We start from the raw sequence: 24,584 nt of genomic DNA, 5'->3' as shown, positions 1-24,584 counted from the left end.
GCACTTAAGTTTTATGCTCAATGTCTAAAGAAAGCTAGATTATTAGCACTTTCAAGTGCCATGAGCATCCATGTATTTTTTCTATGGGATTTTCACACCTTTATTTCACTTAAATGGACCTTAGTAAGTGCTTGTAAAATACACTTGAAGAAAATGAAAATGTGTAAGCATCAAAAGCCTTCTCTTACATAATGATTCTAGGCTCACTGAATGATTTTTCATAATTAATGTTAGATTGGATCAAGGATTATGGCTCTTTGAAAATGTTTAGGTGTGGATGAAGGTAATATATGATTTTTTGTATATAAACAAATGTCTTTTTCCTATGTTTTTTCTATAGATGTCACATCCTGGTTCATCTAGCAATGGCCCGGATTTGGATCACATGAATGATGCATTGGCCTTGTTCGACAGGAGGATCAATGCATTTTTTGGAGGTTTTTCTAGTAGGAAAGACTTCACGGGAGAGATGACCAAACACCTTGGCCGCTCTTCCACAACAGACGAGGTGTTCAGCGTTATGTCTAGAACACCTCTGACGTCTTTGCCTGGCACTACTTCCCAAACTCCAATTGCAGGTACTCCACGTGCAACACCTCTACATGCATCGGCTGAAGCACAAGCATCAGCCGACGCACGTGCATCTGCAGAAGCACGTGCATCCAGCGAGGCAGAGGGTAGTCAACAAAGAGGGAGGAGGGATAGTCGAGGGGGAAGACGAGGCTTGTGTGGGGGTTGCCTAGGAAGTGGCGAGCGATCACCCTCACTAGTAGATCACGTAGAGGAGCCTATACGCCAGTACTATAGAGTTACAGATACTAGTGGCATCTTCCATGATGATGAAGGAAGGGATGTAATGGCGTACATGAGAAGTGTTGTGCATGCGACATATAAAGATTGTTTCGTCTACTTCAAAAATCAGAAAAGAGGCTTGTAGCAGGTGTTGAGGGCAGTCCATAAGAGGTGCCCAAATCTTGAGGGTCAACGATTCTCGGATGATTGGGGACGCACAAAAGTGAGAGATTTGCTTCACAACAAAAGATCCCACCTCATGACACGCGCAGGGACTCACTGCGGAGGCAGGAGGGGCGTGGAGCCTATAGTCAACCACCTGTGTGCCACCGTATAGAGTGGAAGAAAGCCAAGAAGAAAGCAGTAGAGAAAGTGAAGAGTCACCAGCACGCAGAGGCGCGACGCATTCAAATGGAAACCATGGGATCGTCGCATTACGGATCGGGCGGCAGAGAGTCGTGGGAGGCAAAGTTTGTAAGTATATTTTGATTTCTAGTTTTTTACAATTTATATTTCTTTCAATTCTTTATATAATTTGTTCTAATACATTGTGCCTCATAATTGTTTGTATATATCATGATTATTTTGCAGACTACTATCATTGGTAGGATACCTACTCTTAGAGAGGTAGGTTACCATCGAGGCCATAACCGCGCAACCATATGGCTTCACTTCTATGAGAGTCTCATCATTGAGGACCAATACAACCGGACTATGAGAATTCGACAGTCAGAGGATGTATGTTTTTCTTACTTTCCTATTAAAAGTATAGCTAATTATAACTTTTTCGCCACCATGTCTATGTAAGCAACCTTGATCTTTTGTGTATATAGACGAACCCGGATGTGGAGCATAGCGAGGAGGGGGATAGCGACGCTAGTAGCCATGGTAGTGCTAGCGAAGATGTTTCTTATTCAGATTCGTAGAGGAGCACCATACCTCTATGGCCTTGTTTTCTTGTATATGTATTATCTATCTTTGAGCCTACTACTTACAACCACGCTTTAGGTCGCAAGCACTTAAACTCCCCATGTAAATGCTTTTGATCTATAATGAATACATGAACTTTTATTTTCAATTCTCGTGCTTTCAGATCCATTGTCTGTTTTCTAAGTGCACAATCTGATGTATGGGAGAAAAAAAAACCAGCGAGCATGTCGTTGCAGTTCTGTTTAGCAGGTCTATCCGCGTGTCTAAATTGCAAAAACGCGCGCGTTTATAAACGCGTCTAAAATGTAGAGTACACGCGCTCATACACACGCTAGATAATTCAAATTAAAAAAAATTAAATATCTTTTTTTAATGAGATTTTTTGTTTTCCATTCGCATCTATGGGTGCTTGTAAAAGCGTGTCTACGATGTGTCTATATACCTGTCTAATTTGCCAGATAGACGCACTAGTAGACGCACAAAATAAATTAAATAAATAACAATTTTGATTTTATTATGCGCTTGTATTCACGCGTGTATATGTGCATCTGTTGCGCGTCTATTTCTGCGTGTAAATTCCTTTATACATGCGATTATAGATGCGAAATTTGTAGACGCACAAATAGACGAGCGAATAGACGCACCCATAAGAGTTTCTCTATATTCAAAAATCGCATCTAAAAGTGCGTCTAAGAGGCCTTTCTGTTATAGTGTAAAAGATCCCCTAAATAACCTCTTTGCACTTCATGCTTTTGACAGATGTAAAAGATAATAATAATATCATATCACCATATGAAACCAAGTCCTCCAAAGGAAAAGTCATGTATACTACAACATGTCAAGCTACCAATGAAGCCCTTTCAATTGAGTAAAATGGCTTTGAATACTTGAATAAGAGTCAAAATAAAGGTATTTCAAGTGACCCAATTATGCTCTCTCTCTCTCTCTCTCTCTCTCTCTCTCTCAAGTAGCCTCTTTGCACTACATGTTTTTGACATGTGTAAAAGATAATAATAATCTTTTATTAGTTAATGAAAAAATGCAACAATCAAAAATGAGCTGAAAGCATGCCAAAGGAACAAAGGAAATTATTAGACGCCATGAGACCAAATCCTTCAAAGGAGAATTCTTGTATACTACACCATATCAAGCTGCCAATGCAAGCCTTTCAAACGAGCAAAATGGCTTTGAATACTTTAATAGGAGTTGAAAATAAAGGCATTCCAGGTGTCCCAATTATGCCCTCTCTCTCTCTCTCAATGGTTCAGGCAGCCTCATCTATGAACATCCCCAAGTATTTGCCTCTATGAATGATTATAGAGGAAGGTATTCAGACAGCCCACAATCATGCGAACAAGTTCCCTGATTATTATATTCAATTGGTAGCATTACAAGGTCTTTTAAAAAACAGTCCACTTGATCTATGCTGTAAATACTTTTCTTATGTCCAAATATTGGATCTATAATGCATTTCTAGCTTTAGAGCAATTTACTTTTTTAATAATGTTTGTAAATTCACCCACTATTTTCCACAAGCTCATGCATTTCAACTTAATAAAACAGAAGGATGAACCTTTTAGTCCCAAGTTCTCAACAGCATAAACCAACCTTAGAACCTAGGCTCACCGTAAGAAATATACAGCATGTCCTTTCACGAGGGAGGCTGCAGGTAGACGTTATCCTCTCAGGTTTAGAACTTGGCAATATTCGGAACTTAGTCCAGAATAATGTGTCTTAGGTTTAAATTTTTCACAATACTCGAAACTTAGTAAAGAACGTACAGACAATTTCCTGTCTCTCGCATCTCATCGAACTCTCTTGTAAGATCGACATTTCAAACACTCGACCCATACTTCCAAACGAGTTTACGAACACAACAAGCCGACATGAAGATTGGTAGATACGAACATACTAAGGGGGTAGTGTTCCTTAACATTTCAGACAATCCTCCCACACTTCCAAACGAGTTAAGCGCACACGCTACGCTAAATGAAGAATGGTAGATACGTACATGTTAAGGGGCTAGTGTCCCTTCCATGGTGCGATGTAACAGTATGGAAATAATAGCTGCCTCCACATGTGAGTGGGAAGAATACAATTCTAGAAGCGGGTTAAGCTTCTAGGACACAGCAAATCTGTTCATGCAGGTTTGTAAAGAAAAAGATCTCTCCTACTAGAAGCGTTAGTGTGTCATAGGAATTGGAAAGGCAACTTACTTCTATAGTGAAGCCTGTTTAATCCTGGCTGCTTTGAAGAAGTCAATACCCGAACCATCATTCTTGCCAATAAATAAAAGCGGCGTATTTTCCAAAACAAAATTGAGAGCAGGAATTCTGTGGTGCGTTCTTGACTTCATCACCAACCAAGCATCGTTTGGGCTGAGCAGCATCAGGCACCTTCCATGAGTATAGGTAATTCTGGTGGGCTGGCCATGCTCAGTGCGAGGATACTTCGAAGAGAATTAAGGGTCGTATCATATCATGTGGCTGTTGCACGTACTGCATCAGTTGTCTATCAGCAGGCATTGATTGCAACGTCAAGATAAAAGTTGCAGTTATGAGATACGTTACGCAGGTTTCAGCCAGATTAATGATCCCAGTGTTGCAGAGCTGTCTTGATGTGCTGCAGGGTAGTGAGAATGATATTGCTGACTGTATTGACGGAATCCATGTTGAGTTTCCCTGACGAAGGCACATGACTCACTGCGATCTGGAATGAGACGGTGAGGAGGGAACCCCCGCCTGTTGAAGTGGCCGGCTTGTTTATAATTAGATGGGGAGTCGATGATGATGATGATGATGGATCGTCTGCAGGAGGTGCTGCATCGATATCATTATTATTGTTGTGGATTCCGTCAGTAGTAGCTGTGATATCGGCATCAATGGTGGACTCTGTGGGACCGTCGGGAAGAATGACAAACCCCGAGGGAAGTAGCATGAGAACATCAGACGGGTCTTCACCTTGCAACACCCTCGTCACCGTCGAGAAATCCACAGGCATGTACACTACCAGCGACCCTGAATCGTCGGTGCTGCTCTCTTGAAGTATCAGGACGTTGCTTTGACTGGGACTCGAGCCCTATGTATTGTTGCCGCGAACAGCATTCAAGGATAACAAATTATTGGTAATAATTCATTGACGACATCATCACCATCGTCTTATCTTAATTATAATAATGATAATGATAACGAAATGAAACGAAGGAATTCTCTGTTTATTGTTGCTAGAAACTAAAGACTCATTCGACTCACGTTGACTCGGAGCAAGCTGACGCTATTCCCTGGATGCTGGCCTTTGGCAATGTGGATCATCTCTTGAGTCGGCCCGTTGGCGAGCACATCCCACTGGATGAACGAATAGCCCACTCAACGCCATTGTTATTGATGAAGTATATAACAAGAACAAAAGATGATCGATGTAATATGATTAACAAACGGGTCATGCTAGTAGCTACTTAGTTCAGTCTACCTGTGCTCGGAAGCGCTCGTTTCTGAGAAAATCAAACACTCGCTGCCGTGAGAAGGGCAGCCATGTAGACGTGGCCGCACAGAGGAGAACCCCATCACCAGGATTGTCGCGAGTCATCACTCGCACATCTTCATGATCTGCTGCCGCAGCAGCAATATTGATGCTAGTGCTGCTGCCCTTATTTAGTCCTCCTGTAGTAGCTGAAGTAGGCCCTGCGCCATTGGCGCTCACCCAGTTGCTTGTAGAGGAGGCACTCACATTGGCCACGTATCGATTCGTCATCCTTTGAGCAAGGCGGAGCATGCAGCGTCGCCCCTCCAGACTGTTCACCACTGCAAAAACATGAAAAGTTGTCGGCATCCGTGTGGATTGTTATTGTCGATGTACGAGTAATGCTTAGCGTTTTACTAATCTTATTCTGTGGTGATAGGTCATCTTATCTTATTAGTATGTGTATATATATATGTGTGTGTATGTATATCTTACCCCCTAGGTCCCGGGCCGGAATGTTAGTGGCCAAGAGACTTGCAAGGTTCTCGCAGTAACGTTGCAACGTGCACAGCCAACGCTTGGCTCCAAACGCTGTGCCACTGCCCACCAGAGACGAGTACAGAGGGTTGACGTCATGCTGATCCGTCTCCAGGTGCTCTAACCATGTTACCTGCTAATTTGGTGATCTCTACAATGAGAATTACAACGAGAGCAATAGTCCGCAAGTTAAATTACACTACTATTTCAATGCAACTTTCTATTGCCTACCTGAGAGTAGCCATTAGGCATGTCTTGTATGATGCAGCCAGAGGGCCGTCGGCGGCATTGGAGTAGACACGGAGGAGGGTTATCCCGCAAGCAATCGATGGATACGTCCACCATCACCCAAAGTTTGTCAGCCGCTTGCTTGCAATACCGTAGAAAATAGATCTCCCGAGTCCGAACAAGCGGTGATAGAACTTGCAGCTCCGCATACATCTGGAATACTAGAAGCACCGGTCAGCGTTCTGATTACAAACTAGTGCTAATTTTGTAGCTGTCATGAAATGTCAATAGAAGACAGCTGTTAGCATTAGCATTATCACTGACACTAGCATCAATTAGGAGCTGTCGTGAGATATGAACGGAAGAGATCCAGTCGATGTAGTATTAAACGGAGACGTTGTCAATGAGATACTACTGCAATAACATCCAGAGTACTTACGAGCTGCAAGGCACCGTCGAGTGTGGGTGGAATGCCCGGAGAGAGAACTTCCACGGTAAGGCCTTTGGATATGATGCTGGGGAACATTTCCATCCATTTATTCTGGTGTCATGCACGAGAGAGACGACGTTATATTATTACACACGGTGAACTCAACCTTCATTCGTGCGACCATATCTAATATCATGTGCTAGTTGCAACGTAAGAGTATTAACTGTTATATTGGTTATTGGTTAGCCAAGTAGTGGAAGTATCAACAAGATATGGACCAGGAGAGAGAAAAATCGTGCTCCATTGGCTTACCACATCCATGAGGGCATCTAGCAGGGTTAAGCTATTCATGATGACAAGACCGGTATCCCTGGTGGCTTCAGTAGACAACCCGGGTGGGCGCGGTCCAATTCCACCCGGAAACTGCTTGAAGTACATGTCAGTGTCTAGCCTGCTTGCATTACTATTGTTATCCTGGATCCAGAGGGGCTCTTGGGCGTGCGCCACCTGCAAGACTTCTTGAACGGCGCCCATTGCTAGCTCCGCCACTGCTGCCTTCTCCATCTCGGATATGCCTCCCGGCCTCAGAGCTATCTCTAGCAATGTAGGAGAATGTTGCTGTTGTACTGGTCTCGATTCGTGGAATATTGCTGTCGTTGCTGCTTGTTCCACGAGTCCAATTGGCTGCTGATATTGATGATGATGCTGATGATCATGATCATGATGATGCTGGTCTGCTGCCAGAATGGTGGGGACCGACGACGTGGCCACGTTATTGATCTCTGCTCCCATTTCCAAGGAGGAGCCTGGTAAGACGTTGCTGATACTGCGACCCAGCTGAGGTATGGGCCGGCCGAAATACCTCGTTGCAACCATGGTTATATGCTCCAGCTGCAACACCAGATCACGGACACATGATAACTGAAAAGATGAAAGTACACCTAGAAAAGCTTCTCTTAAATAACAGTTGCCTTGTTCCACGATTCACGACTACATTTTTCGTAAGTAAATTAGGAATGAGAATTGCAGGCAAGCCTCTTTCTACTCTTCAGAGAAGGGTGCAAAAACTTGTACCATTAAAAATAACGTTACATTTTGAAGGGAAAAACTTTTCAGGGTACCCTGCTTAAGTTAGTGTAATGGAAAGTATGTCCCATATTTTTCCCTTCATCAATCATCAATTAATATGTAATTATACAGGGCTACCCCTTAAGAGCTAGGGCTGGTTGGACGGATTGGATGCAAGCAGATACACGAAGTTCATTCCAGCTTCCAAACACGAGACCCATTACTGACCAGTCTCATCCCATTATTAAAATTTTAGGAAAGAGGCTGCCATACGTCCAGACATATTTTGTTCACACAGAAGCTCGACAATCAATGTCCGGTCCATTTGGAGCACAATAAACCAGTCAATAACAGAGAGTTTTGCCTCGAGACGTGCTAGATCCCTCCTGCTGCCCAATCGAATTGATATTTTGTTACTTCGGGGATTGAGGTTATTTGCAGTGTATTCTTTTAATAACCGGGGAGGCAAGGGTCGTGGGAAGCTGTAATACCCCCGTAGGTGATGATGCGTGCAACGACAACGTCAATTATTAGATTTGTAGGCATGACTGGTGGACTACCTCTTCCCGCAGCCGCAGGTTCTCCATGCGAAGCTGTTGCTCGTCAAATGCCACGTCGGCGGACGTCGAGGGCCCGGTGCCGCATGTGGGGCAAGAGGCATGCTTGATGGCCTCCCGGATGGTAATGTTCTCCGTCCGCAGCCTCTCGTTCTCCGCGCGAAGATGCGCGTTGTCCGAACGCTCCTGTTGGGCCTGTTTCATCGTCGTTACGTTACATTTCGCCAAGCCATCTTTTACTTTACATTAGTCACAACAAACATTAGACTTGTTCACACACTAATTATGCTTTACAAATTTAACTTCTGCACTTGCAAGTGATCGTTGGCTCATTTCTGCACTGCACTGCACACACCTTCATCTGAGTACGCCGATTCTGAAACCAAAACTTGACCTGCCTCACGCTCAACCCTAATGCCTCGCTCAGCTCCTGCCGCTGCTTCTCGTCGGGATGGGCGCACTCCTTGAAAAACCTGCAAACATAGCACGGGTGCTCTTTTCATACAGACGAAGCCGCCAGCGTATCGAGACGCGCTTGCACTAATGAGAGTATGCAGTTCCTATCTGCCGATACGACTTTACTCACGATTCCAGCTGCTGAATCTGGAAGGCGGTATGGCGATGGTAGCGTTTGGACTTCTTAGAGGGAGGTTGCAGCTGATTATCCGGGTCTTGTTCCTCTCCAGAACCTGCTGCTCCTCCGCCACCACTGATCGCCGCTGCAGCTCCTTCCATTTTAATGTTTTTTTGCTGTTCATGATCTGCGCCCCCACTCAGCTGCTCAGCTGAGCAATCCTCTTCATCCAGCTGATAGGCCTTGAGCTTATTTCCTGCACCCAACTGTTCATATAGCAGCACATAAGCTGATCTAGTACACATAAGCTACAAGAGAACCAAAGTGACAGTTTTGAAGTTGAGCTGTGGTGGACTGAACCCCTGGTAATCGATTACTCTAATTACCTCGCGCCCAATATAGCTGCTATTCTGCAACGCTTGATCCCCTGTGCTGGACGACAAAAGTCGAGGTGTCGCATTGGATGACAACTGTGCAAAGACTGTCGACTTACTCAGGTACGAGCTAGGCATCATCAAATCAGTTCCTTTGTGCCGTATGTACCTACTATTGCAGCGCAGTAGGCTAACCTTGCCTGAGTCAGTAATCAGCTGGCTAATTAATCCACTGTGGACCTGCACTTATTTTAAGCCAGAACATGGACATGGTCTTTGTAGCATCTTCCATAGACAGCACCTTCACAGGTCGACAGGCCGGGTGGAATAAGGTGATCAACGGTTCCTGGAACAAAGAAGAGCGCTTGTTGTTTGCCTGCTCCGCTGTAACTCTCTCTCTCTCTCTCTCTCTCTCTCTCTAGCCACGGCACAAAGTATAACAAGCTCGAGAGTCGACAGGAATAAGCAGGTTCTGTTATGTGGTTAGATGGAAAGCTAGCATGTTGCTAACCAAGAGGCGTAGAGAAAAAGAGGAACTGACATTATATAGGTTATTTCCAGCCCAACAGAAATAGGTACAAAGGAGTACCTATTTCTATCATCCAGTCCAATTTCCAATTCGCGACGTATGTAATTAAATGAAGGGACGATCTCCAAAAACACTACTGCGCCTTGCGCACCTGAAATCAGGCTCAGAAGAAAGAGAGAAGAAAAGCGGAGAGGAAGTGATGAATGAATAGGCACGAAGAAGCAACAACAGCAGCTGGGTTGACTCATGAGCCCTGTGCCCGGCCCTGTCGTCAGTAGTCGTTTTGTTCGCCTACCTATCTAGGCCAAAGGAGCACGCAACTAAAGAGGACCGGGGTCCGGGGCTTCGAGAGACATCCGTTCAATTACTAGCCTAGTTCCCGAAGGGAGGTGAGGGAAGCCGAAACTCGCCTGTTGGTAATTGAGAAAGTAAATCGCTTGACTTTGATGACCCAGGTTACAAAGACAGTCTTGCTGCTGGACGACATGCAACAGACTTCCGCGGTGATTAACACCACGACCATTTTAACCTTTCCAATACCATTTTTAACCTTTCCTATAAGCAATTTCCAATTGCAATGTTCTTACATACCCTGCGGAACGCATAACGCATATTTTGGGTAGAACCAAAACTCATAGGAGAATATAAATAAATATGAATGGAATGGAACCTTAAGGCCATCATTTCATGAAGCGAATTCCTTCCTCAAGTCTCAGACCTCCCTCGATTATGGTTCACAAGAACACTTTTCTGGCATTCCCCTCCCGATTATGGTTCACAACAGCACGTTTCTTTGTTAACTTGCGAGAGACTCTCGTTCCGTAAATTGTAATTTTCATTGGAGGATTTTCAAATTTCCTAGCATGTGGAGCCAACTTGCTGCTGGCCCCGCTGCTGCTGTAAAGTGAAGCCTTACCTTTGCGGTTGAAATGGTAGGACCCTACGTCTTAAATGCCGCTCTACACACGAGGCTCAGATCTCGTTTTTATTACGAACAGCCAGCACATACAAGGGGGCGGGGAGAGAGATAGAGAGACAGAGACAGAGAGAAAGAGAAGGAGTCTTGAAGAGAGTGTACTGACTCAGAGAGCGCAGTGAGAGACTGAGAATGGAGAGAGTGTGTGTGTGTTCGCAGGCCCCTCTTGAATGTGGCCTTGAATGCGCCACTCTCTCTCTCCGCTCTTTTGCATCCTCTGTTGTGCCGAAGGCTGGAAGCTGGCATAAAAATAAAAAAATTTGTAGGTTTTGCCAGGCCATTCGCCCAACACGTGGACCGGTGAATTTCCGGTACCTTAATAAGTGCATGTGCAATGTTTTCTGTAGAAAGGGTCTGGTCACGTGGTCATAGCAGGTCGGGTAAAATAGGTATTAGGGCACGCAATAAGGGAGAATTTCTCCACAAAACAGGCAAAAAGTTTGTAAATCGAGTGACATGTTAGGCAAATTTTCATTCTCATTTTTTTAAAGGTCTTTTAGCAAGCTCTGATGTATCCCTTAAAGGTAGGCTTAGCACCTGGGATCTCTAGGAGCTTTCAAAAGTGACAAGCTTTTTTTTTCTTAATGTAACGGTGTTGTTCCTAAGGATAGCGTAGCAACTTCACTTTTCTCTTTTTTCCTATACACATTATATTTCACTTTTCTCATTGTCTCTTCTCATTTCTTGCCCTCGCATTTTATATTTCACTTTTCCCAACTTCGCAGAGCAGCTTCTCTCTCTCTCTCTCTCTCTCTCTCTCTCTCTCTCTCTCTCTCTCATATATCAATACGCTATCGTCACCTACTTCATGTGCAAGGAATGTTAGGCCCCTTCCCACAGCGACTTCTCCACATATTGTCTTTCATTTTCCTAATGTTTCTCTCTTTCTCTTGACTTTATTTTTTCTCACCCTCTCTTTCCAAAAATTTTCCCTCTATTTCTCTCTCTCTCTCTTGACTTTACTTTTTCTCGGAATTACCAAAATGTTGCAATAATTGTATTGATTAATCATATAAATCCATAAGTCGAGCATGATCTCATGTAAGCTGTAATGATAACATAGGCTCCCCTTGAAAAACCATAAAGGTTCTAGTTCGTTCTTACTGCAGGAAAAGCATGCAATGAGGGATTACCAAGGTCTTAACACCCAAAAGTGGGTTGGATGCCCAAGAGAGATGGGAAAACCCTAAACCTAAAAGCCATGTATAAAAAGAATGAGAATGAATAGAACAAGTTATTCATGTGTATACAAACTTTGTGCACTTATCTTCCTACTTTCATTGTGAGAGAGTGAGTGAGAGTGAGAGTGAGAGATTGAGAGCAAGAGAGAGAGAGAGTGAGGGTGAGGAACCAAGAGGGTAAAGTTCTACTCATCTTCTCTCCAAGCATTCTCTCTTGCCATACCCATGCTTCTTCTTTGCATATGGAGGTCGTAGAGGGTTAAGAGTCGAAGGAGCACTCACTTGGATTGTGGAGTGTGCAAAGTGTATCTTTCATAGGATTGAAGGAAGGATATGACTCACTACAAATGAATGCTTATATTCGTGTGCGAGAGACTATGTGAGAGATAGTCGTTGGTTCTCATGTGTTGAAGCTCTTAAAGAAATAAGGGTATGTGCTACTACATTGAGCTCAAGTAGCACAACATTTTACTTCCATTGTTGGGACCAAGAACATGTTGATCACATGATCGCTTGTACGTGTATTGTAATGTGGAATAGGGGGGCATTGTGTTGCTACTCCCAAAATATATTTGTGAATAGTTAGGATTTGATGGGTTTTTTTGGATTATTGAGTGTATTAATTTATGATAACATTGAAAAAGGTATGTTACACATTCTAGCTAGGATATGACCATGTTTTTTATTTATTCATATTTCTTTTTTTAAAATAATTTACTTTTGTCAATTCAATTAGGGTGGTCTCCCCTAGATGATCATGATTTCACAGATTTATTTTTCATGAACTTGCCAATCATGGTATCACAATTGGTGCATGTAGTTTAGGTTAGAAAGAAGAAGAAAATAATAAGAATAAGAAGAAAGAGAGCAATAAGAAAAAGGAAGAAGATAAAGAAAAAGAAAAAGGTGAAAAGGAGGAGAAGAAAAAGAAGAAGAAGAAAAGAAAGGAGAAAAGAAAAAGAAGAAGAAAAAAAAGAGAGCAGGATAAGAAGAAAAAGAAAAAGGAAAAGGAGAAAGGTAGGAGAAGAAGAAGAAAAAGAAAAAGAAGAGGAAGCAGGAAGCATAGGAAGCAAGGGGGAGCCTACTATCCCCTTGTCCAAAAAAAAAAAGGTTAGGGTTTTTGCCCTAAGGACAAGGCTTGGCGTCCTACTGTCGCTCCCCTCCTCGCCCTCCATCTCTGCCTCCTGCAGCTCCTCTATTTCTCCTCCCACTTTGCCACCATGTCAGGGCCTCCATCGGCCACACTGCTTGTGCTGGCAATGAAGTTCATGGCCCAACGCGTGATGTAAGGCTTGAAGTCTTGCCATCGATCCCATCTTCGCCCTCCATCTACACCTCTTGCACCGCCCCTCTTTCTCCCCCCTCCATCGGCCACACTGCTTGTGCGGCCAACAAATTTGACACCCTAGTGGCATGCAATTGCTTAGGCCTTCTACCCGTCACCCGGCTTACTGCCATCGTAGCCATGCTACTCTCACACCACCCTAGGCTCCTGCCATCGCCAGGTCTCCCACCCTTATGCCCAATGCATTGCCACCATCGATGCCTTATCCCATCCTCTTTCCTAGCCCGTTTTGGCCATCGCTTGATCTCCTGCCCTAACGCTCGGCCTACCACAATGCACAGCCTACCAGGGCTTTCGCCTGCAAGCCCACCGTCACACCACGTTCTCCTTCTATGCGGCCAGTCTAACTGTGCCTCCTATCTGGCCTAGCTGCCATCACCTCTATCATCCTTCTTTCCCCCGCCACAACGCCCTAGCTCTACAGCCCATCACACCTTGCCTTGCCACAGAGCTACCCCCTACTCCTCTCCCAACCACCTTCTATCCCCTCCCTCAAGCCTCCACGACCGCCCCTTTGCCTGCCCAACCTGCCACCTCTCTGCATTGGCCTCACCTCTACCTTCTCTTGCACCTCTCCCCCTGCCATGTAGGGCTTCCACCACTGCCACCAACACACAAGGTTTCCATTCCCATCTACATGCTCTTGATTCTAGCATTGGCCAATTGCAGCTAGCTGCCACCGTCATCGCCGTTGTAGCCATCAAAGACACACATACACCCCCCACACGTAAATAAGCATGCACATGCATGCACACCCCCCTCCAAATTAACCCCACACACATGCACAACTCACACACAGTATGCACACATATACATCCCATACACACACACACACACTCATCAAACAACTTCACCCCACATGAATCTCACCCCAACACAGCAAATTACACCCACACATACACACACGCATACTCTCCCAATATACACCTCAAGCACACACACTCATGCATGCACTCACACTTGCATATACTCATATCCATGCATAATTATCCCACATAATAGGCTACACAATTAATGCACATATATACCGCTTACATGATACCTACGGCCACTTTGCTCTCGAATTCACCCCTATCACTACCCTGTTTGCACAAGGGAAGTGAAGGGGAGGGAGAATAGTCACACATCACATGCAAAACGCACCACACTAACACCTATACACATGCACCTGTGTGCATCAATGCATCCTCGTGTGCATCCAACCATACACATGCGCACTTGTGTGTAGCCGACTTCACATTTTGTATCCACGTAACTAGGTGCATCCATCACCTCACTTAGTGCATCCACATGTACCTATATGGATCTGCACATTGGTGTACATTTATGTACATCCAACCACACACATGTATGTCCAATCGGACACATTGCATCCAACCGCACGTAGTGTATCCATGTGCATCCAACCACACATAGTGCATCCATGTGTGCATTCAATTGTACACACGTGCATCCACATATCCTAGGGCATTCATCACCTCATATAGTGCATCCGTGTGCACCCATGTGTATCCATGTGTCCATGTGTGTGTGATTGTACAAAGTGCATCCGATCGCACATGGTGCATCAACTGTACGTAGTGTACCCGTGTGCATCCATTCTCATAGTGTAACGTAGTGCATTTGTGTGCGTGTCCATGTGCATCCAACCACACACATGTGCATTTACATACCTCAGTGCATCCATCTAGACCTCATGTGCATCCAACCACGTATGTGTGCTTTGTGCATCAACATGTAGCTGTGACTGCACAAATGCATATTGATGTGCATTCGACTATAAACATGTGCATCCACGCAACTAGGTACATCCATCACCTCACATAGTGCATCCAGACATTCGTGTGCATCCGTAATTGCATTGCCTACTTGTGCATCTGTGTGCATCAACTGCACATAGTGTATTTGTGTGTGTCCGATCACACATAGTACATTCCTATGCATCTGACTACACATAGTATATCCGGGTGTGCATCCGATAGCACATGCACGTATCCACATACCTTAGTACATCCAAATCACTAGAGTGCATCCACTTGACAAGCATAGTGCATCCATGTGCATTCGACCTCACGTAGTGCATCCATCTACAAATGCATCCCCCTTGTATGCACTCCTTCATATGTGTACATACACTCATAACTCCCTAAGCGCACATTATACGTGTCAAGCATCCATTCACATGTGTATATCACATCCATAGAGCAGTCTATTATGTATTGTGTATGCATGTACTTCCACTCTACCCTATAGATATCCACACATTATACCATTGTTACACATGTATCTAAATCCCTAGTCCCACATACCACAGCCGATGTACCTACACTCCTCATAGGTGAACTTATACATGCACAAGGACACTTATACATACATCTAAATCCCTAGTCGCACATACCACACCTAGTGCACCTACACTACTCTTAAGTGCACTCACACGTGCACAAGGACACTTATGTGCGAGAAATGCACAAAGTTGCTCGCACTAAGAATCCTTTTACGCACACATAGTGCACTTATGCATGAACCACACCTTATGGCACTAGATCCTGGCTAGGAATACCTTGTGCTTAAGCACCTCGTTTCCTTGTGGTAATCGCATGCACGCATACTAACTTATGCATCCACCCTAGGACCCATGTATTTAATTGCACCATTCCAAGTGTGAATCTTTGATTGTGATGTGAGCTTTGAGGCGTGGTGATGCCAGGAGGCATATTCCACGGTGGATTCTGTGAGACCACCATGGATTCCATGAGGTTTTATTCCACAGTGGATTCTGTGAAGTTTTGCGATGGATTCCGTAAAACTATATTTATTTATCGGGGATCGTACACAATGTGGATTCCTTGTGCAAGAAGTTGATGGGGACGCCTGTCCTTTTCGGACATCGTGTTAATTTAATGTGCACGTGGTTGACTCCACAGGGGTAATTCCGCAAAATACATATTTAAATTAATAGACGTTTATGAGTTTAGAGTGCAGTCGTATTAAATTAAGGTTAGGACAAAGTTCCAACCTATTTATTTATTTTGTAGCTGAAGACTGCTAGGTATTCACTTTTGTTGGTTTAATTTTATTATTTTCTAACAATTGTGAATGCTTCAATTGATGTGTACTAGAGCAGGCAGCGGTGGCGTTGGGAAGAATTGGGTGATAACATGTATTTAAATTATCTAGAAGAAATTATCATTTTTTATGGACGCACATCTTATTATTAAATGCATGGCACTAATATTTATTTAGGTATGCTTATTTACTGAAGTGCTTGATAAATATTTATTATTTTGTATGTACGGTTTAAATATTTCATTATTGGATATTGTATTTGGACATAGCCCGACTCTTGGGCCGCCCAATTGCTTTATTATTTATTTGGATAAAAGTAAACACAAAAGCCAAAGCATGCTAATTGTAAAATTAGGCTATTTTTGAGCTTTGAGATGAATAAATTTATAAATACATGCCTTGTGAAGCACTCACACAAGGCACAGGGGGATATTGTACCCAATCGATCTTTTTGTCTGATTCGTTTACCATCTCGTGTGAAGACGAAGCTTCTAGAATGAACGGGCTCTACAGTCAGTCTCGCGATGATTCGTCAATACCAGTGTATTCCTGGCAGTGAAGAACCCCTTGCTGTGTTCAGAACGCAAAGAACCACACCCAGGAAGCGAAGGACCACCTCTGAAAGTCCTTTGTAAGTCTTTGGTATAACAGAGAATAGAGAAGGAACTTTCATTAAGTTTGAGTTTATTAAGCTTAAAAAGCTTAAGAAAAGCTTAAGCTTTTCCAAAACTCGATGTCGATGGTGACATCATGTACTCCCTGGCGACGACTTTGGTGTCAACCTCCTCTCGTCCTACAGATTGACGATTTGTATAAGCTTTAATTAAAAAGCTTAAGACTAAGCTTTATTAAAGCTTAGGAGTTTCATTAATAATCTCCTTCTCAGTAGCTATTCACACTGAGTTAATTTCAAACTTGTTTCCAACTTTCCTACAAGCGGTCCTGTTCATACATGCACTCTGATAGAGACAGTTTTCAGCAAGCAAACTGACACACAATATATTTTCCACTTGAAAGAAGGCTTTCATCAATTTTCGTACCCGCAAAAAGAAGAAAGATCACAAAAAAAGCCATTTAAAAAAAAGAAGCAAGCCTTGTAAACCCAACTTTGAGCTATGCTCATCCCGCTAACAAGATTTCGAGTGTGTGAGGTTGTTTGAAATTTTGCAAAATGACCGATCAAAATATGGAAGATTTTATGGCAAAAGCTAATTTACCAAAACTAACGGTAGAGTAAAAATTGGGCCTAATTATGATGCAACTTCAAGAGGAACAAAAAGCACATCAAACTTTGCAAGCTCAACTGGCCACTCTTCAATGATCTATTGTTGAAGAAGATGGACCACAACTTGAAGATGTTATACGACGTATGATCGATGCGGCACTCGAAGTACAATCTATCAAGAAAGAAGCCAAGATAAGTAAAAGCAATTTCAAATTGCATACTTTTAATGGGCTACGTGATGGAAAGACTATTCTCGCTTTTATCGGTCAGTTTGATGATTATTTCCATGAAGAACAGTATGCCGAAAAAGACAAACTCAAGTGTGTCTCTAACCATTTAGTGGATAGAGCATCGCTATGGTGGACTGTTGCCTGCAAAAGTATTGATTTTCCTACTATTGGGGAGACTTTTCAAAAGAAACTTTTGCAAAATTTTCTTCCACCTCAATTCCACGAAAAAGCAATAAAACAATGGGATCTTCTGCAACAAAGAGATCGCTAGCCTATTTCACAATATACCGAGCATTTCTGGAATGCCGAATGCTCGAAGATGTACCTAAGGTGATCCACAAGCGCAAGTTTATGTCTGGTTTACTTAGTCACTTCTATACGAAGGTGAACATGTTCAAGCTAACGACTCTTGAGGATGCGATTTCTTTGGTCCATGATGCTAAAGACAAAATTCGAGGACGAGAAAAGCGACCACAACAATTCCCAACTAATGGTAACTTTGGTAGAAAGCAATTCAATTCTAGCTTTTGAAGATTCAATCAAAATTGCTTTGTTCTATCTTCTCTCCGTAAATCTTGGACACGACCCCCTACTTTACTATCAAACACAAATCCAAACCCTAAGCCATCTTTTCAATCAAATCCCAACATACCTAAACTCCCACCTATTACTAATAATGTTTCCAAAGCCAAACCCATATGGTTTGCTACAAGTGCCATCAAGCTAGACATCTAGCAGTGAATTCTCAATCCAAAAAGCCAACTGTTCACATCAACTTCTTGGGAGCGACTGAAGATGAAGACCATGAAGAAATGCCTGATTTCACAAAAGACGATGATGATATCGGTACTACTTCAGATACTCTACCAGGTATGCCAAATCCTCATTCTTTATTTATAACGATGAAATGTCTTGTACATGGTAGAGAAAAGATTGGTTTACATAATGACGGGAGCACACACGATTTTATTTCTGTAAAATTGGTCAAAGAATTGAATTTACATACTGTTTTAACTCATTATCGCATTACGGCTACATTCTTAGGTACTAGATACAATGGAACATAAGAAGTTCATGACTTAAAAATTAAAATTGGCGATTATGTCGAGCACATAAATTTCTTAGTTGTGCCTTTGTAATCTAGTGACATTATCTTAGAAATGCCTTGGTGTTATAAATATAATCCCGATATAGATTATTCTACGCATTCAATGAAGATTCAGTCTAATGAAAAACAAATCACATTACATGGTATGCACACTTTAGATAATTTTTCATTGCTTAGTCACACGTAGGCTAAACGTGCATTAAGAAAAGGTAGCAAATCATACTTAATATGGATGAATGAAATTGAAGCTAAGGAAAATCAGATGCATCCTAGGCACACACAATTTCTTTCACAATTTAAAGATTGTTTTGCTGCTAACTTACTAGCTGGCTTACCGCCTACACGTCCTAAAGATCATAAAATAGACTTAATTCCAGGTTCTCAACCACCATGTAAAGCACTTTATTGACATAATCAAATTGAACAGAAAGAAATTCAAACCCAAGTTGAAGAATTGTTCTTGAGGACTCATTAGGCCCAGTAGTTCTCCTTTTGGTGCACCTATCCTGTTAGTCAAGAAGAAAAATAACACCTATAGGATATGCATTGATTATCGTGCCCTAAATAAGATCACTATCAAGAATAGATATCCGATCCCTAGGGTAGACAATCTCATGGATAAGCTACAAGGGGCCACAATATTTAGCAAGATAGATCTTAAATTTGGATACCATCAAGTACAACTGGACACATCTGATATTTTCAAAACTGCATTTAAGACTCAATTTGAAAATTATGAATTCCTTGTTATGCCATTTGGTTTAACTAATGCACCAGCCACATTCAATCGTATGATGAATCGCATATTTTTGAAGCATCAGCATTGTGTAATTGTTTTCTTTAATGACATATTGGTTTTTAGCAAGAATGAGAACGAGCATTATAAACATCTATCTTTGGTTTTTAAATTATTAAAAGAGAATCAATTTTATGCTAATCTTGAAAAGAGTGAAATTTTCTAAATTTACATTGAATACTTAGGACATATTGTTTTATCTGATGGTATTAAAGTTGATCCTAAAAATATAGAAGCAATTTTGAATTGGTCGATATCTAAAAATGTGTATGAATTACGTTCTTTCTTAGATCTTGCTAGCTTTTACAGAAAATTCATGAGAAATTTTTCATTGCTTGCATTGCCTTTGACAAAATTATTAAAGAGGCTGGAATAGGAATTGTTGTTATGCAAGATTCACATCCCATAGCCTAATCTAGCTACAAACTTAAACCATCTAAACTCAAGTATTCTACCTATAATAAGGAATTACTACTAATAGTATAAGCTTTATGTTAATGGAAACACTATTTAATGGGATCTGAATTCATGATCAAAACTGACCAACAAAGTATCAAACATCTCCTTAGTTAGCCACAAATTTCTTACCGTCATATTAAATGGACTGCTTTTATTCAAAGTTTTCATTCACTTATTCAATATCAACCCAAAAAAGAGAATGTTGTTGCCGATGCCTTGAGTAGAAGACTAACTATTTATAATATCTCAGTTATATCTTTTGAATTCTTTATCCCTATGAAAAAAACCTATGACCAAGACCCTAATTTTCAAGCTGATTGGAATAAATTAGTTGCAATAATTGGATTCCAATAGATTCATTATCTTATACTGATGGATTTATGTTTTATGAGAAAAGATTGTGTGTAACTATTCCATTTCGATCATTTATGTTGCACAAAATTCATTGTTCCCCATATCAAGGCCATAGAGGTATTATTTCTAATTTATGTATATTGGTTGAAGATTTTTACTGGCCATAGATGAAATCTATTGTTTTTAACTTTCTATCTAAGTGTTTAATTTGTCAAAGAGTTAAGCGACACCATGGTAAGCAATATGGTTTATTAATGTCTTTACCAAATTCTGAACAACCATGGAAATATATTTCAATGGATTTTGTTATTAGTTTGCCTAACATCCAAGCTAATCATGATATGATTTGAACTATTGTAGATCGATTTAGCAAACAAGCATATTTTATTCCATGTAAGAAAACATTAACTGCATCTCAAGCTGCTCAATTATTTTTTAAGATTGTTTTCACTAACCATGGTTTACCAAAAGTTATTATTTCTGACCGTAATTTTAGATTCTGTTATAATCACTACAAGGATATAGAGGTATAGTGACGGCGCTTTGCGACGCAAGATAGCGGCGTCGCTATTTGCGTCGTAATAGTGACGGTTCTCAGATGAAAAAAACGTGGACCGAAACCCGAGTGTGTTATTTTGCGCGCATATACGAAAGAGAGAGTGGAAGGGAGAGCAAAAGAGAAAGCGAACATCTTGCATTTAAGAGGGAGAGGGAGAGAAAGAGGGAGAAGGAAAGCTTCTCACCACCGTCGCCGTTCGCAAAGAAGAGGAGAAAGTGTACGGAGGGCGAAAAGGAGCCGCCGAACCCTTCTTCAAGCCTTTACGGTGAGTGCATTGTTCATTCTTGCTTTGTTTTTGTGTTTTCTCTTTCTCTTTTACTTGTTTTTGTTATGTGTATTGAGAGAGGGAGAGGAAATGAGAGAGAAAGAGAGGGAGAGGGAGGGAGAGGAGAGAGAGGGAAACATTAAACATAATAGGGAAAGAGAGAAAGAGAGGGAGGGAGAGGAAATGAGAGAGGGAGAGGGAGAGAGAAAAAACATTAAACATAATAGGGAAAGGGAGAAAGAGAGGGAGAGGGAGAGGAAATGAGAGAGGGAGAGGAAGAGAGAAGGAAAGAAAGAATGAGAGAGAGAGGGAGAAAACATTAAACATAATAGGGAAACAGAGAAAGAGAGAAAGAGAGGGAGAGAGAGAGGAAGGGAGAGGAAATGAGAGAGGGAGAGGAGAGAGAAAAAACATTAAACCGGTTTAGGGAAAGAGAGGGAGAGGGTGATGAAGGGAGAGGAAATGAGAGAGGGAGAGGAAGAGGAAGAGGGAGGAAGAGGAAGAGAGAAAAAACATTAAACATAATAGGGAAAGAGAGGGAGAGGGTGAGGGAGAGAGGGAGAGAAAATGAGAGAGGGAGAGGAGAGAGAAAAAACATTAAATATAATAGGGAAAGAGAGAAAGAGAGGGTGAGGGAGGGAGAGGAAATGAGAGAGGGAGAGGAAGAGAGAAAAGGAAAGAAAGAATGAGAGAGAGAGGGAGAAAACATTAAACATAATAGGGAAAGAGAGAAAGAGAGGGAGAGGGAGAGGGAGAGGAAGGGAGAGAGAGAAGTTTCTTGTTTGTTGTAGTAGTAGTAGTAGTTTTTTCTTCTTTTCTTATTTATTGTTATTGTTGTAGTAGTAGTAGTAGTTGTTGTTATTATTGTTGTTTTTTCTTCTTTTGTTTATTATAGTGGTAGTCGTTATGATAGTTGTAGTCGTGGTCATAGTCATGATCATGGTCATAGTCGTAGTCATCGTCATGGTTGTAGTCGTCATAGTCGTGGTTGTAGTAGTAGTAGTGGTTTTCTTGTTTGTTGTTGTTGTTGTAGTGGTAGTAGTAGTAGTTTTTTCTTCTTTTCTTGTTTATTATAGTGGTAGTGGCAGTAGTAGTAGTAGTTTTTTCTTCTTTTCTTGTTTATTATAGTGGTAGTGGCAGTGGTGGTGGTGGTGGTGGTGGTGGTGGTGGTAGTAGTAGTAGAAAGAGAGATATGTTTTGTTAAAGAAAGTGAGAGAGGGGGAGGAAGAGAAAAAGGAAGAATGAACGAGAGAGAGGAAATAAACATACAACATAATAAAGAAAAAGAAAAAGAGAGAGAGATGGAAGAAGAGGAGATAATGAATGGATAAAAAACAAAGAGAGAGTGGTAGCAAGGTCCGGTGCAACACCACGAGATGGGAAATAATCTGACATACGTTAATTTGTGGGTGGGAGGGTGGAGACTTTACATACGTTAATTTTTGCTGAGTTACAAGAGAAGAAATCCCTTCTCAAATAATTTAAAAAAGAAAAAAAGAATGATAATAAAAACAAAATGTTTGTCGTAGCATAGACAAAATGGAAAACGATGAAGGTCTTGATGTTTAAGATCGCGAGGCGTATCTTAATCAGCGTGTCCCATGTCCTTGCTCTCAATGTAAGCTGGCAATTAGATGAAAACGTCAATTGTCTATAGAACACATATGATGCGTCGGCCAGTTTCAATTTGAGATTATTGATAAGGCGATCTTGGATTTTCAGCAAACGGTAAGAAAAGTTAATATCAATCATTCATTGTACTCGCAATCTAATTGAACACCATATACAAAAAGATTAGGTGTGGCAGGCAAATTTTCTATCTAGGGAGGTGATGTCTCGTCCCAAGGAGGAGTGTACCCTTTGCGGCCAATTAGAAGAGTTTGTGGGCGTGCAATGGATGGAGTGCTTGAGCCAATCTGCCACTTGAAGGTACTACCCAATCTATATCGTCAATATCAGAGGAGACAGACAGCCTTCGAGACTTACCTACAATCTTGGAGCTTGAGATGGAGGCAATGATCGATGCATTGATTCCCATGGATGTCGAGACTTCTGATCTGCTTAGAGAGGAAGTATCCATACCATTATATGATCGGTGCTGAGTATCTCGCCTGAAGACACTGCTTGCACTCCTAAGTGTGCAAGCAAAATACGGATGGAGCGATGCGAGTGTGACCGAGTTGATCATGTACCTTGTACATACGCTTCATTGATTTCTTTTTGGCACTATCATTAAAAACATTTGTTCTTTTTCAAGGTGTTTTATGATTTTTTTAAGGTTACTGAAGTATCATATATTACCACTTGTAAATACCATGCCTGAGTCTCGTGATGATACACGACATGTTTTATGAAAGCTTGGCACGGACTACAACAGCATCCATGCATGTATCAATAATTGCATATTGTTTCGAGGAGAATATGAGACTATGGAGACATGTCCAACGTGTGGTTCTCACATGTATCGATAGGACTTGCAAGGGCAAACCATCTCTCAAAAAGTTCTTAAACACTTTTCGCTTATCCCCTGCATAAACCACATGTTTCGTACGTCCGACATGACGAGCTTGACAACGTGGCATGCGTAGAATAGGTCCATAGATGGAGTTCAACGAATATCGGCAGATTCACACGCATGGAGCCACATTGACTCTACCTTTCCAGGCTTTGCCCGAGAGCTAAGGAATCTTCGGCTTGGTCTTGCAATGGATAGTGTGAACCCATTCGGTCTGCGCTCAACTTCTTACAGTGTGTGGCCTATAGTCCTTGTCAACTACAATATCCCTCCATGGCTTTCTACGAAGAAAGGACATCTTGTCCTTAGCTTACTCATCCCGGCTGCTACAAAGTCAAAAATATGGACGTGTATCTTCGTTTATTAGTCGATGAGCTTAAGACTTTGCGGAAAGAGAGGGTCACTGTGCAAGATATAAGCAAGTGCGATGGTCGATGGTCCGCCAATATTCGAGCCATTCTCATGTGGATGATGCATGACTTTTCAGGATTCGGAGAGTGCTCAGGTAAATAGGCTTCTGTTCTCGTTGATAATATCTATCATAGCTTGTTCAAGTTTGTATTCAGTGGATAGAGGTGTTGGGACATGTCTGGTTATCTCAGGTTATCATGCATGTCCATTGTGCGGGCCACAGTTAGACTCCTGAAGGTCATGAACCATAAAGAAGATGGTATATCAAGGACACGCCGCTTTCTTGCCAGAGGATTATGAACTCAGGGAAGGTTTTTTTGGACGACATCCAACATGTATGAATGTCCAAAGCTGATACGAGCTGAAAATGGTCCACGTGGAGTCACATCCAAACGAAATGCAATGGTTCTCAGTTTTCTATGAGTTGCCATATTGGACCCATTTACGGATCAACCACTTGTTGGATCCCATGCATATTTTCAAGAACGTAGGCAGCTTGCTATGGGACCACATCACATCAAAGAAAGACACTATAAAGGCACGAATGGATTTGAAAGAGGTAGGCAAGATGGATGTGCTTTGGCCACAGTTGAGTGCTGATGGTCGCGTGCAG

General features: G+C 42.0%; 1 protein-coding gene across 6 annotated transcripts; it reads right to left on the bottom strand.

The window, feature by feature from the left end:
* Nucleotides 1-3,609: 3,609 nt before the first annotated feature.
* On the bottom strand, nucleotides 3,610-10,251 carry LOC148034232 (homeobox-leucine zipper protein PROTODERMAL FACTOR 2-like). 6 transcript variants are annotated; one of them, XM_087679204.1, is made up of 13 exons: nucleotides 9,539-9,876; nucleotides 9,145-9,295; nucleotides 8,962-9,045; nucleotides 8,588-8,841; nucleotides 8,357-8,474; nucleotides 8,005-8,196; nucleotides 6,689-7,267; nucleotides 6,386-6,487; nucleotides 5,950-6,159; nucleotides 5,677-5,854; nucleotides 5,191-5,522; nucleotides 4,974-5,066; nucleotides 3,610-4,800 (listed from the first exon to the last, which is right to left on the bottom strand). In XM_087679204.1, the coding sequence occupies exons 4-13, from the start codon at nucleotides 8,734-8,736 to the stop codon at nucleotides 4,309-4,311; spliced, it is 2,445 nt and encodes an 814-aa protein (XP_087535330.1). In that variant the 5' UTR covers nucleotides 8,737-8,841; nucleotides 8,962-9,045; nucleotides 9,145-9,295; nucleotides 9,539-9,876; the 3' UTR covers nucleotides 3,610-4,308. The 6 variants fall into 6 exon arrangements, with proteins under 6 accessions (XP_087535330.1, XP_087535328.1, XP_087535327.1 ...); XM_087679202.1 differs by lacking the exon at nucleotides 9,539-9,876 and adding an exon at nucleotides 10,149-10,251 and having other exon boundaries at nucleotides 8,962-9,295; XM_087679201.1 differs by having other exon boundaries at nucleotides 8,962-9,295; nucleotides 9,491-9,879.
* Between the last annotated feature and the right edge of the window lie 14,333 nt (nucleotides 10,252-24,584).

The sequence above is a fragment of the Lygodium microphyllum genome, chromosome 6, assembly GCF_053477565.2.
Source record: "Lygodium microphyllum isolate KBCC chromosome 6, Lygodium_microphyllum_v1.1.10, whole genome shotgun sequence".
In the NCBI taxonomy this organism is placed as follows: domain Eukaryota; kingdom Viridiplantae; phylum Streptophyta; class Polypodiopsida; order Schizaeales; family Lygodiaceae; genus Lygodium; species Lygodium microphyllum.
Note: the sequence above shows the minus strand (reverse complement) of the source record. Positions and strands in the feature narration are given on the sequence as shown.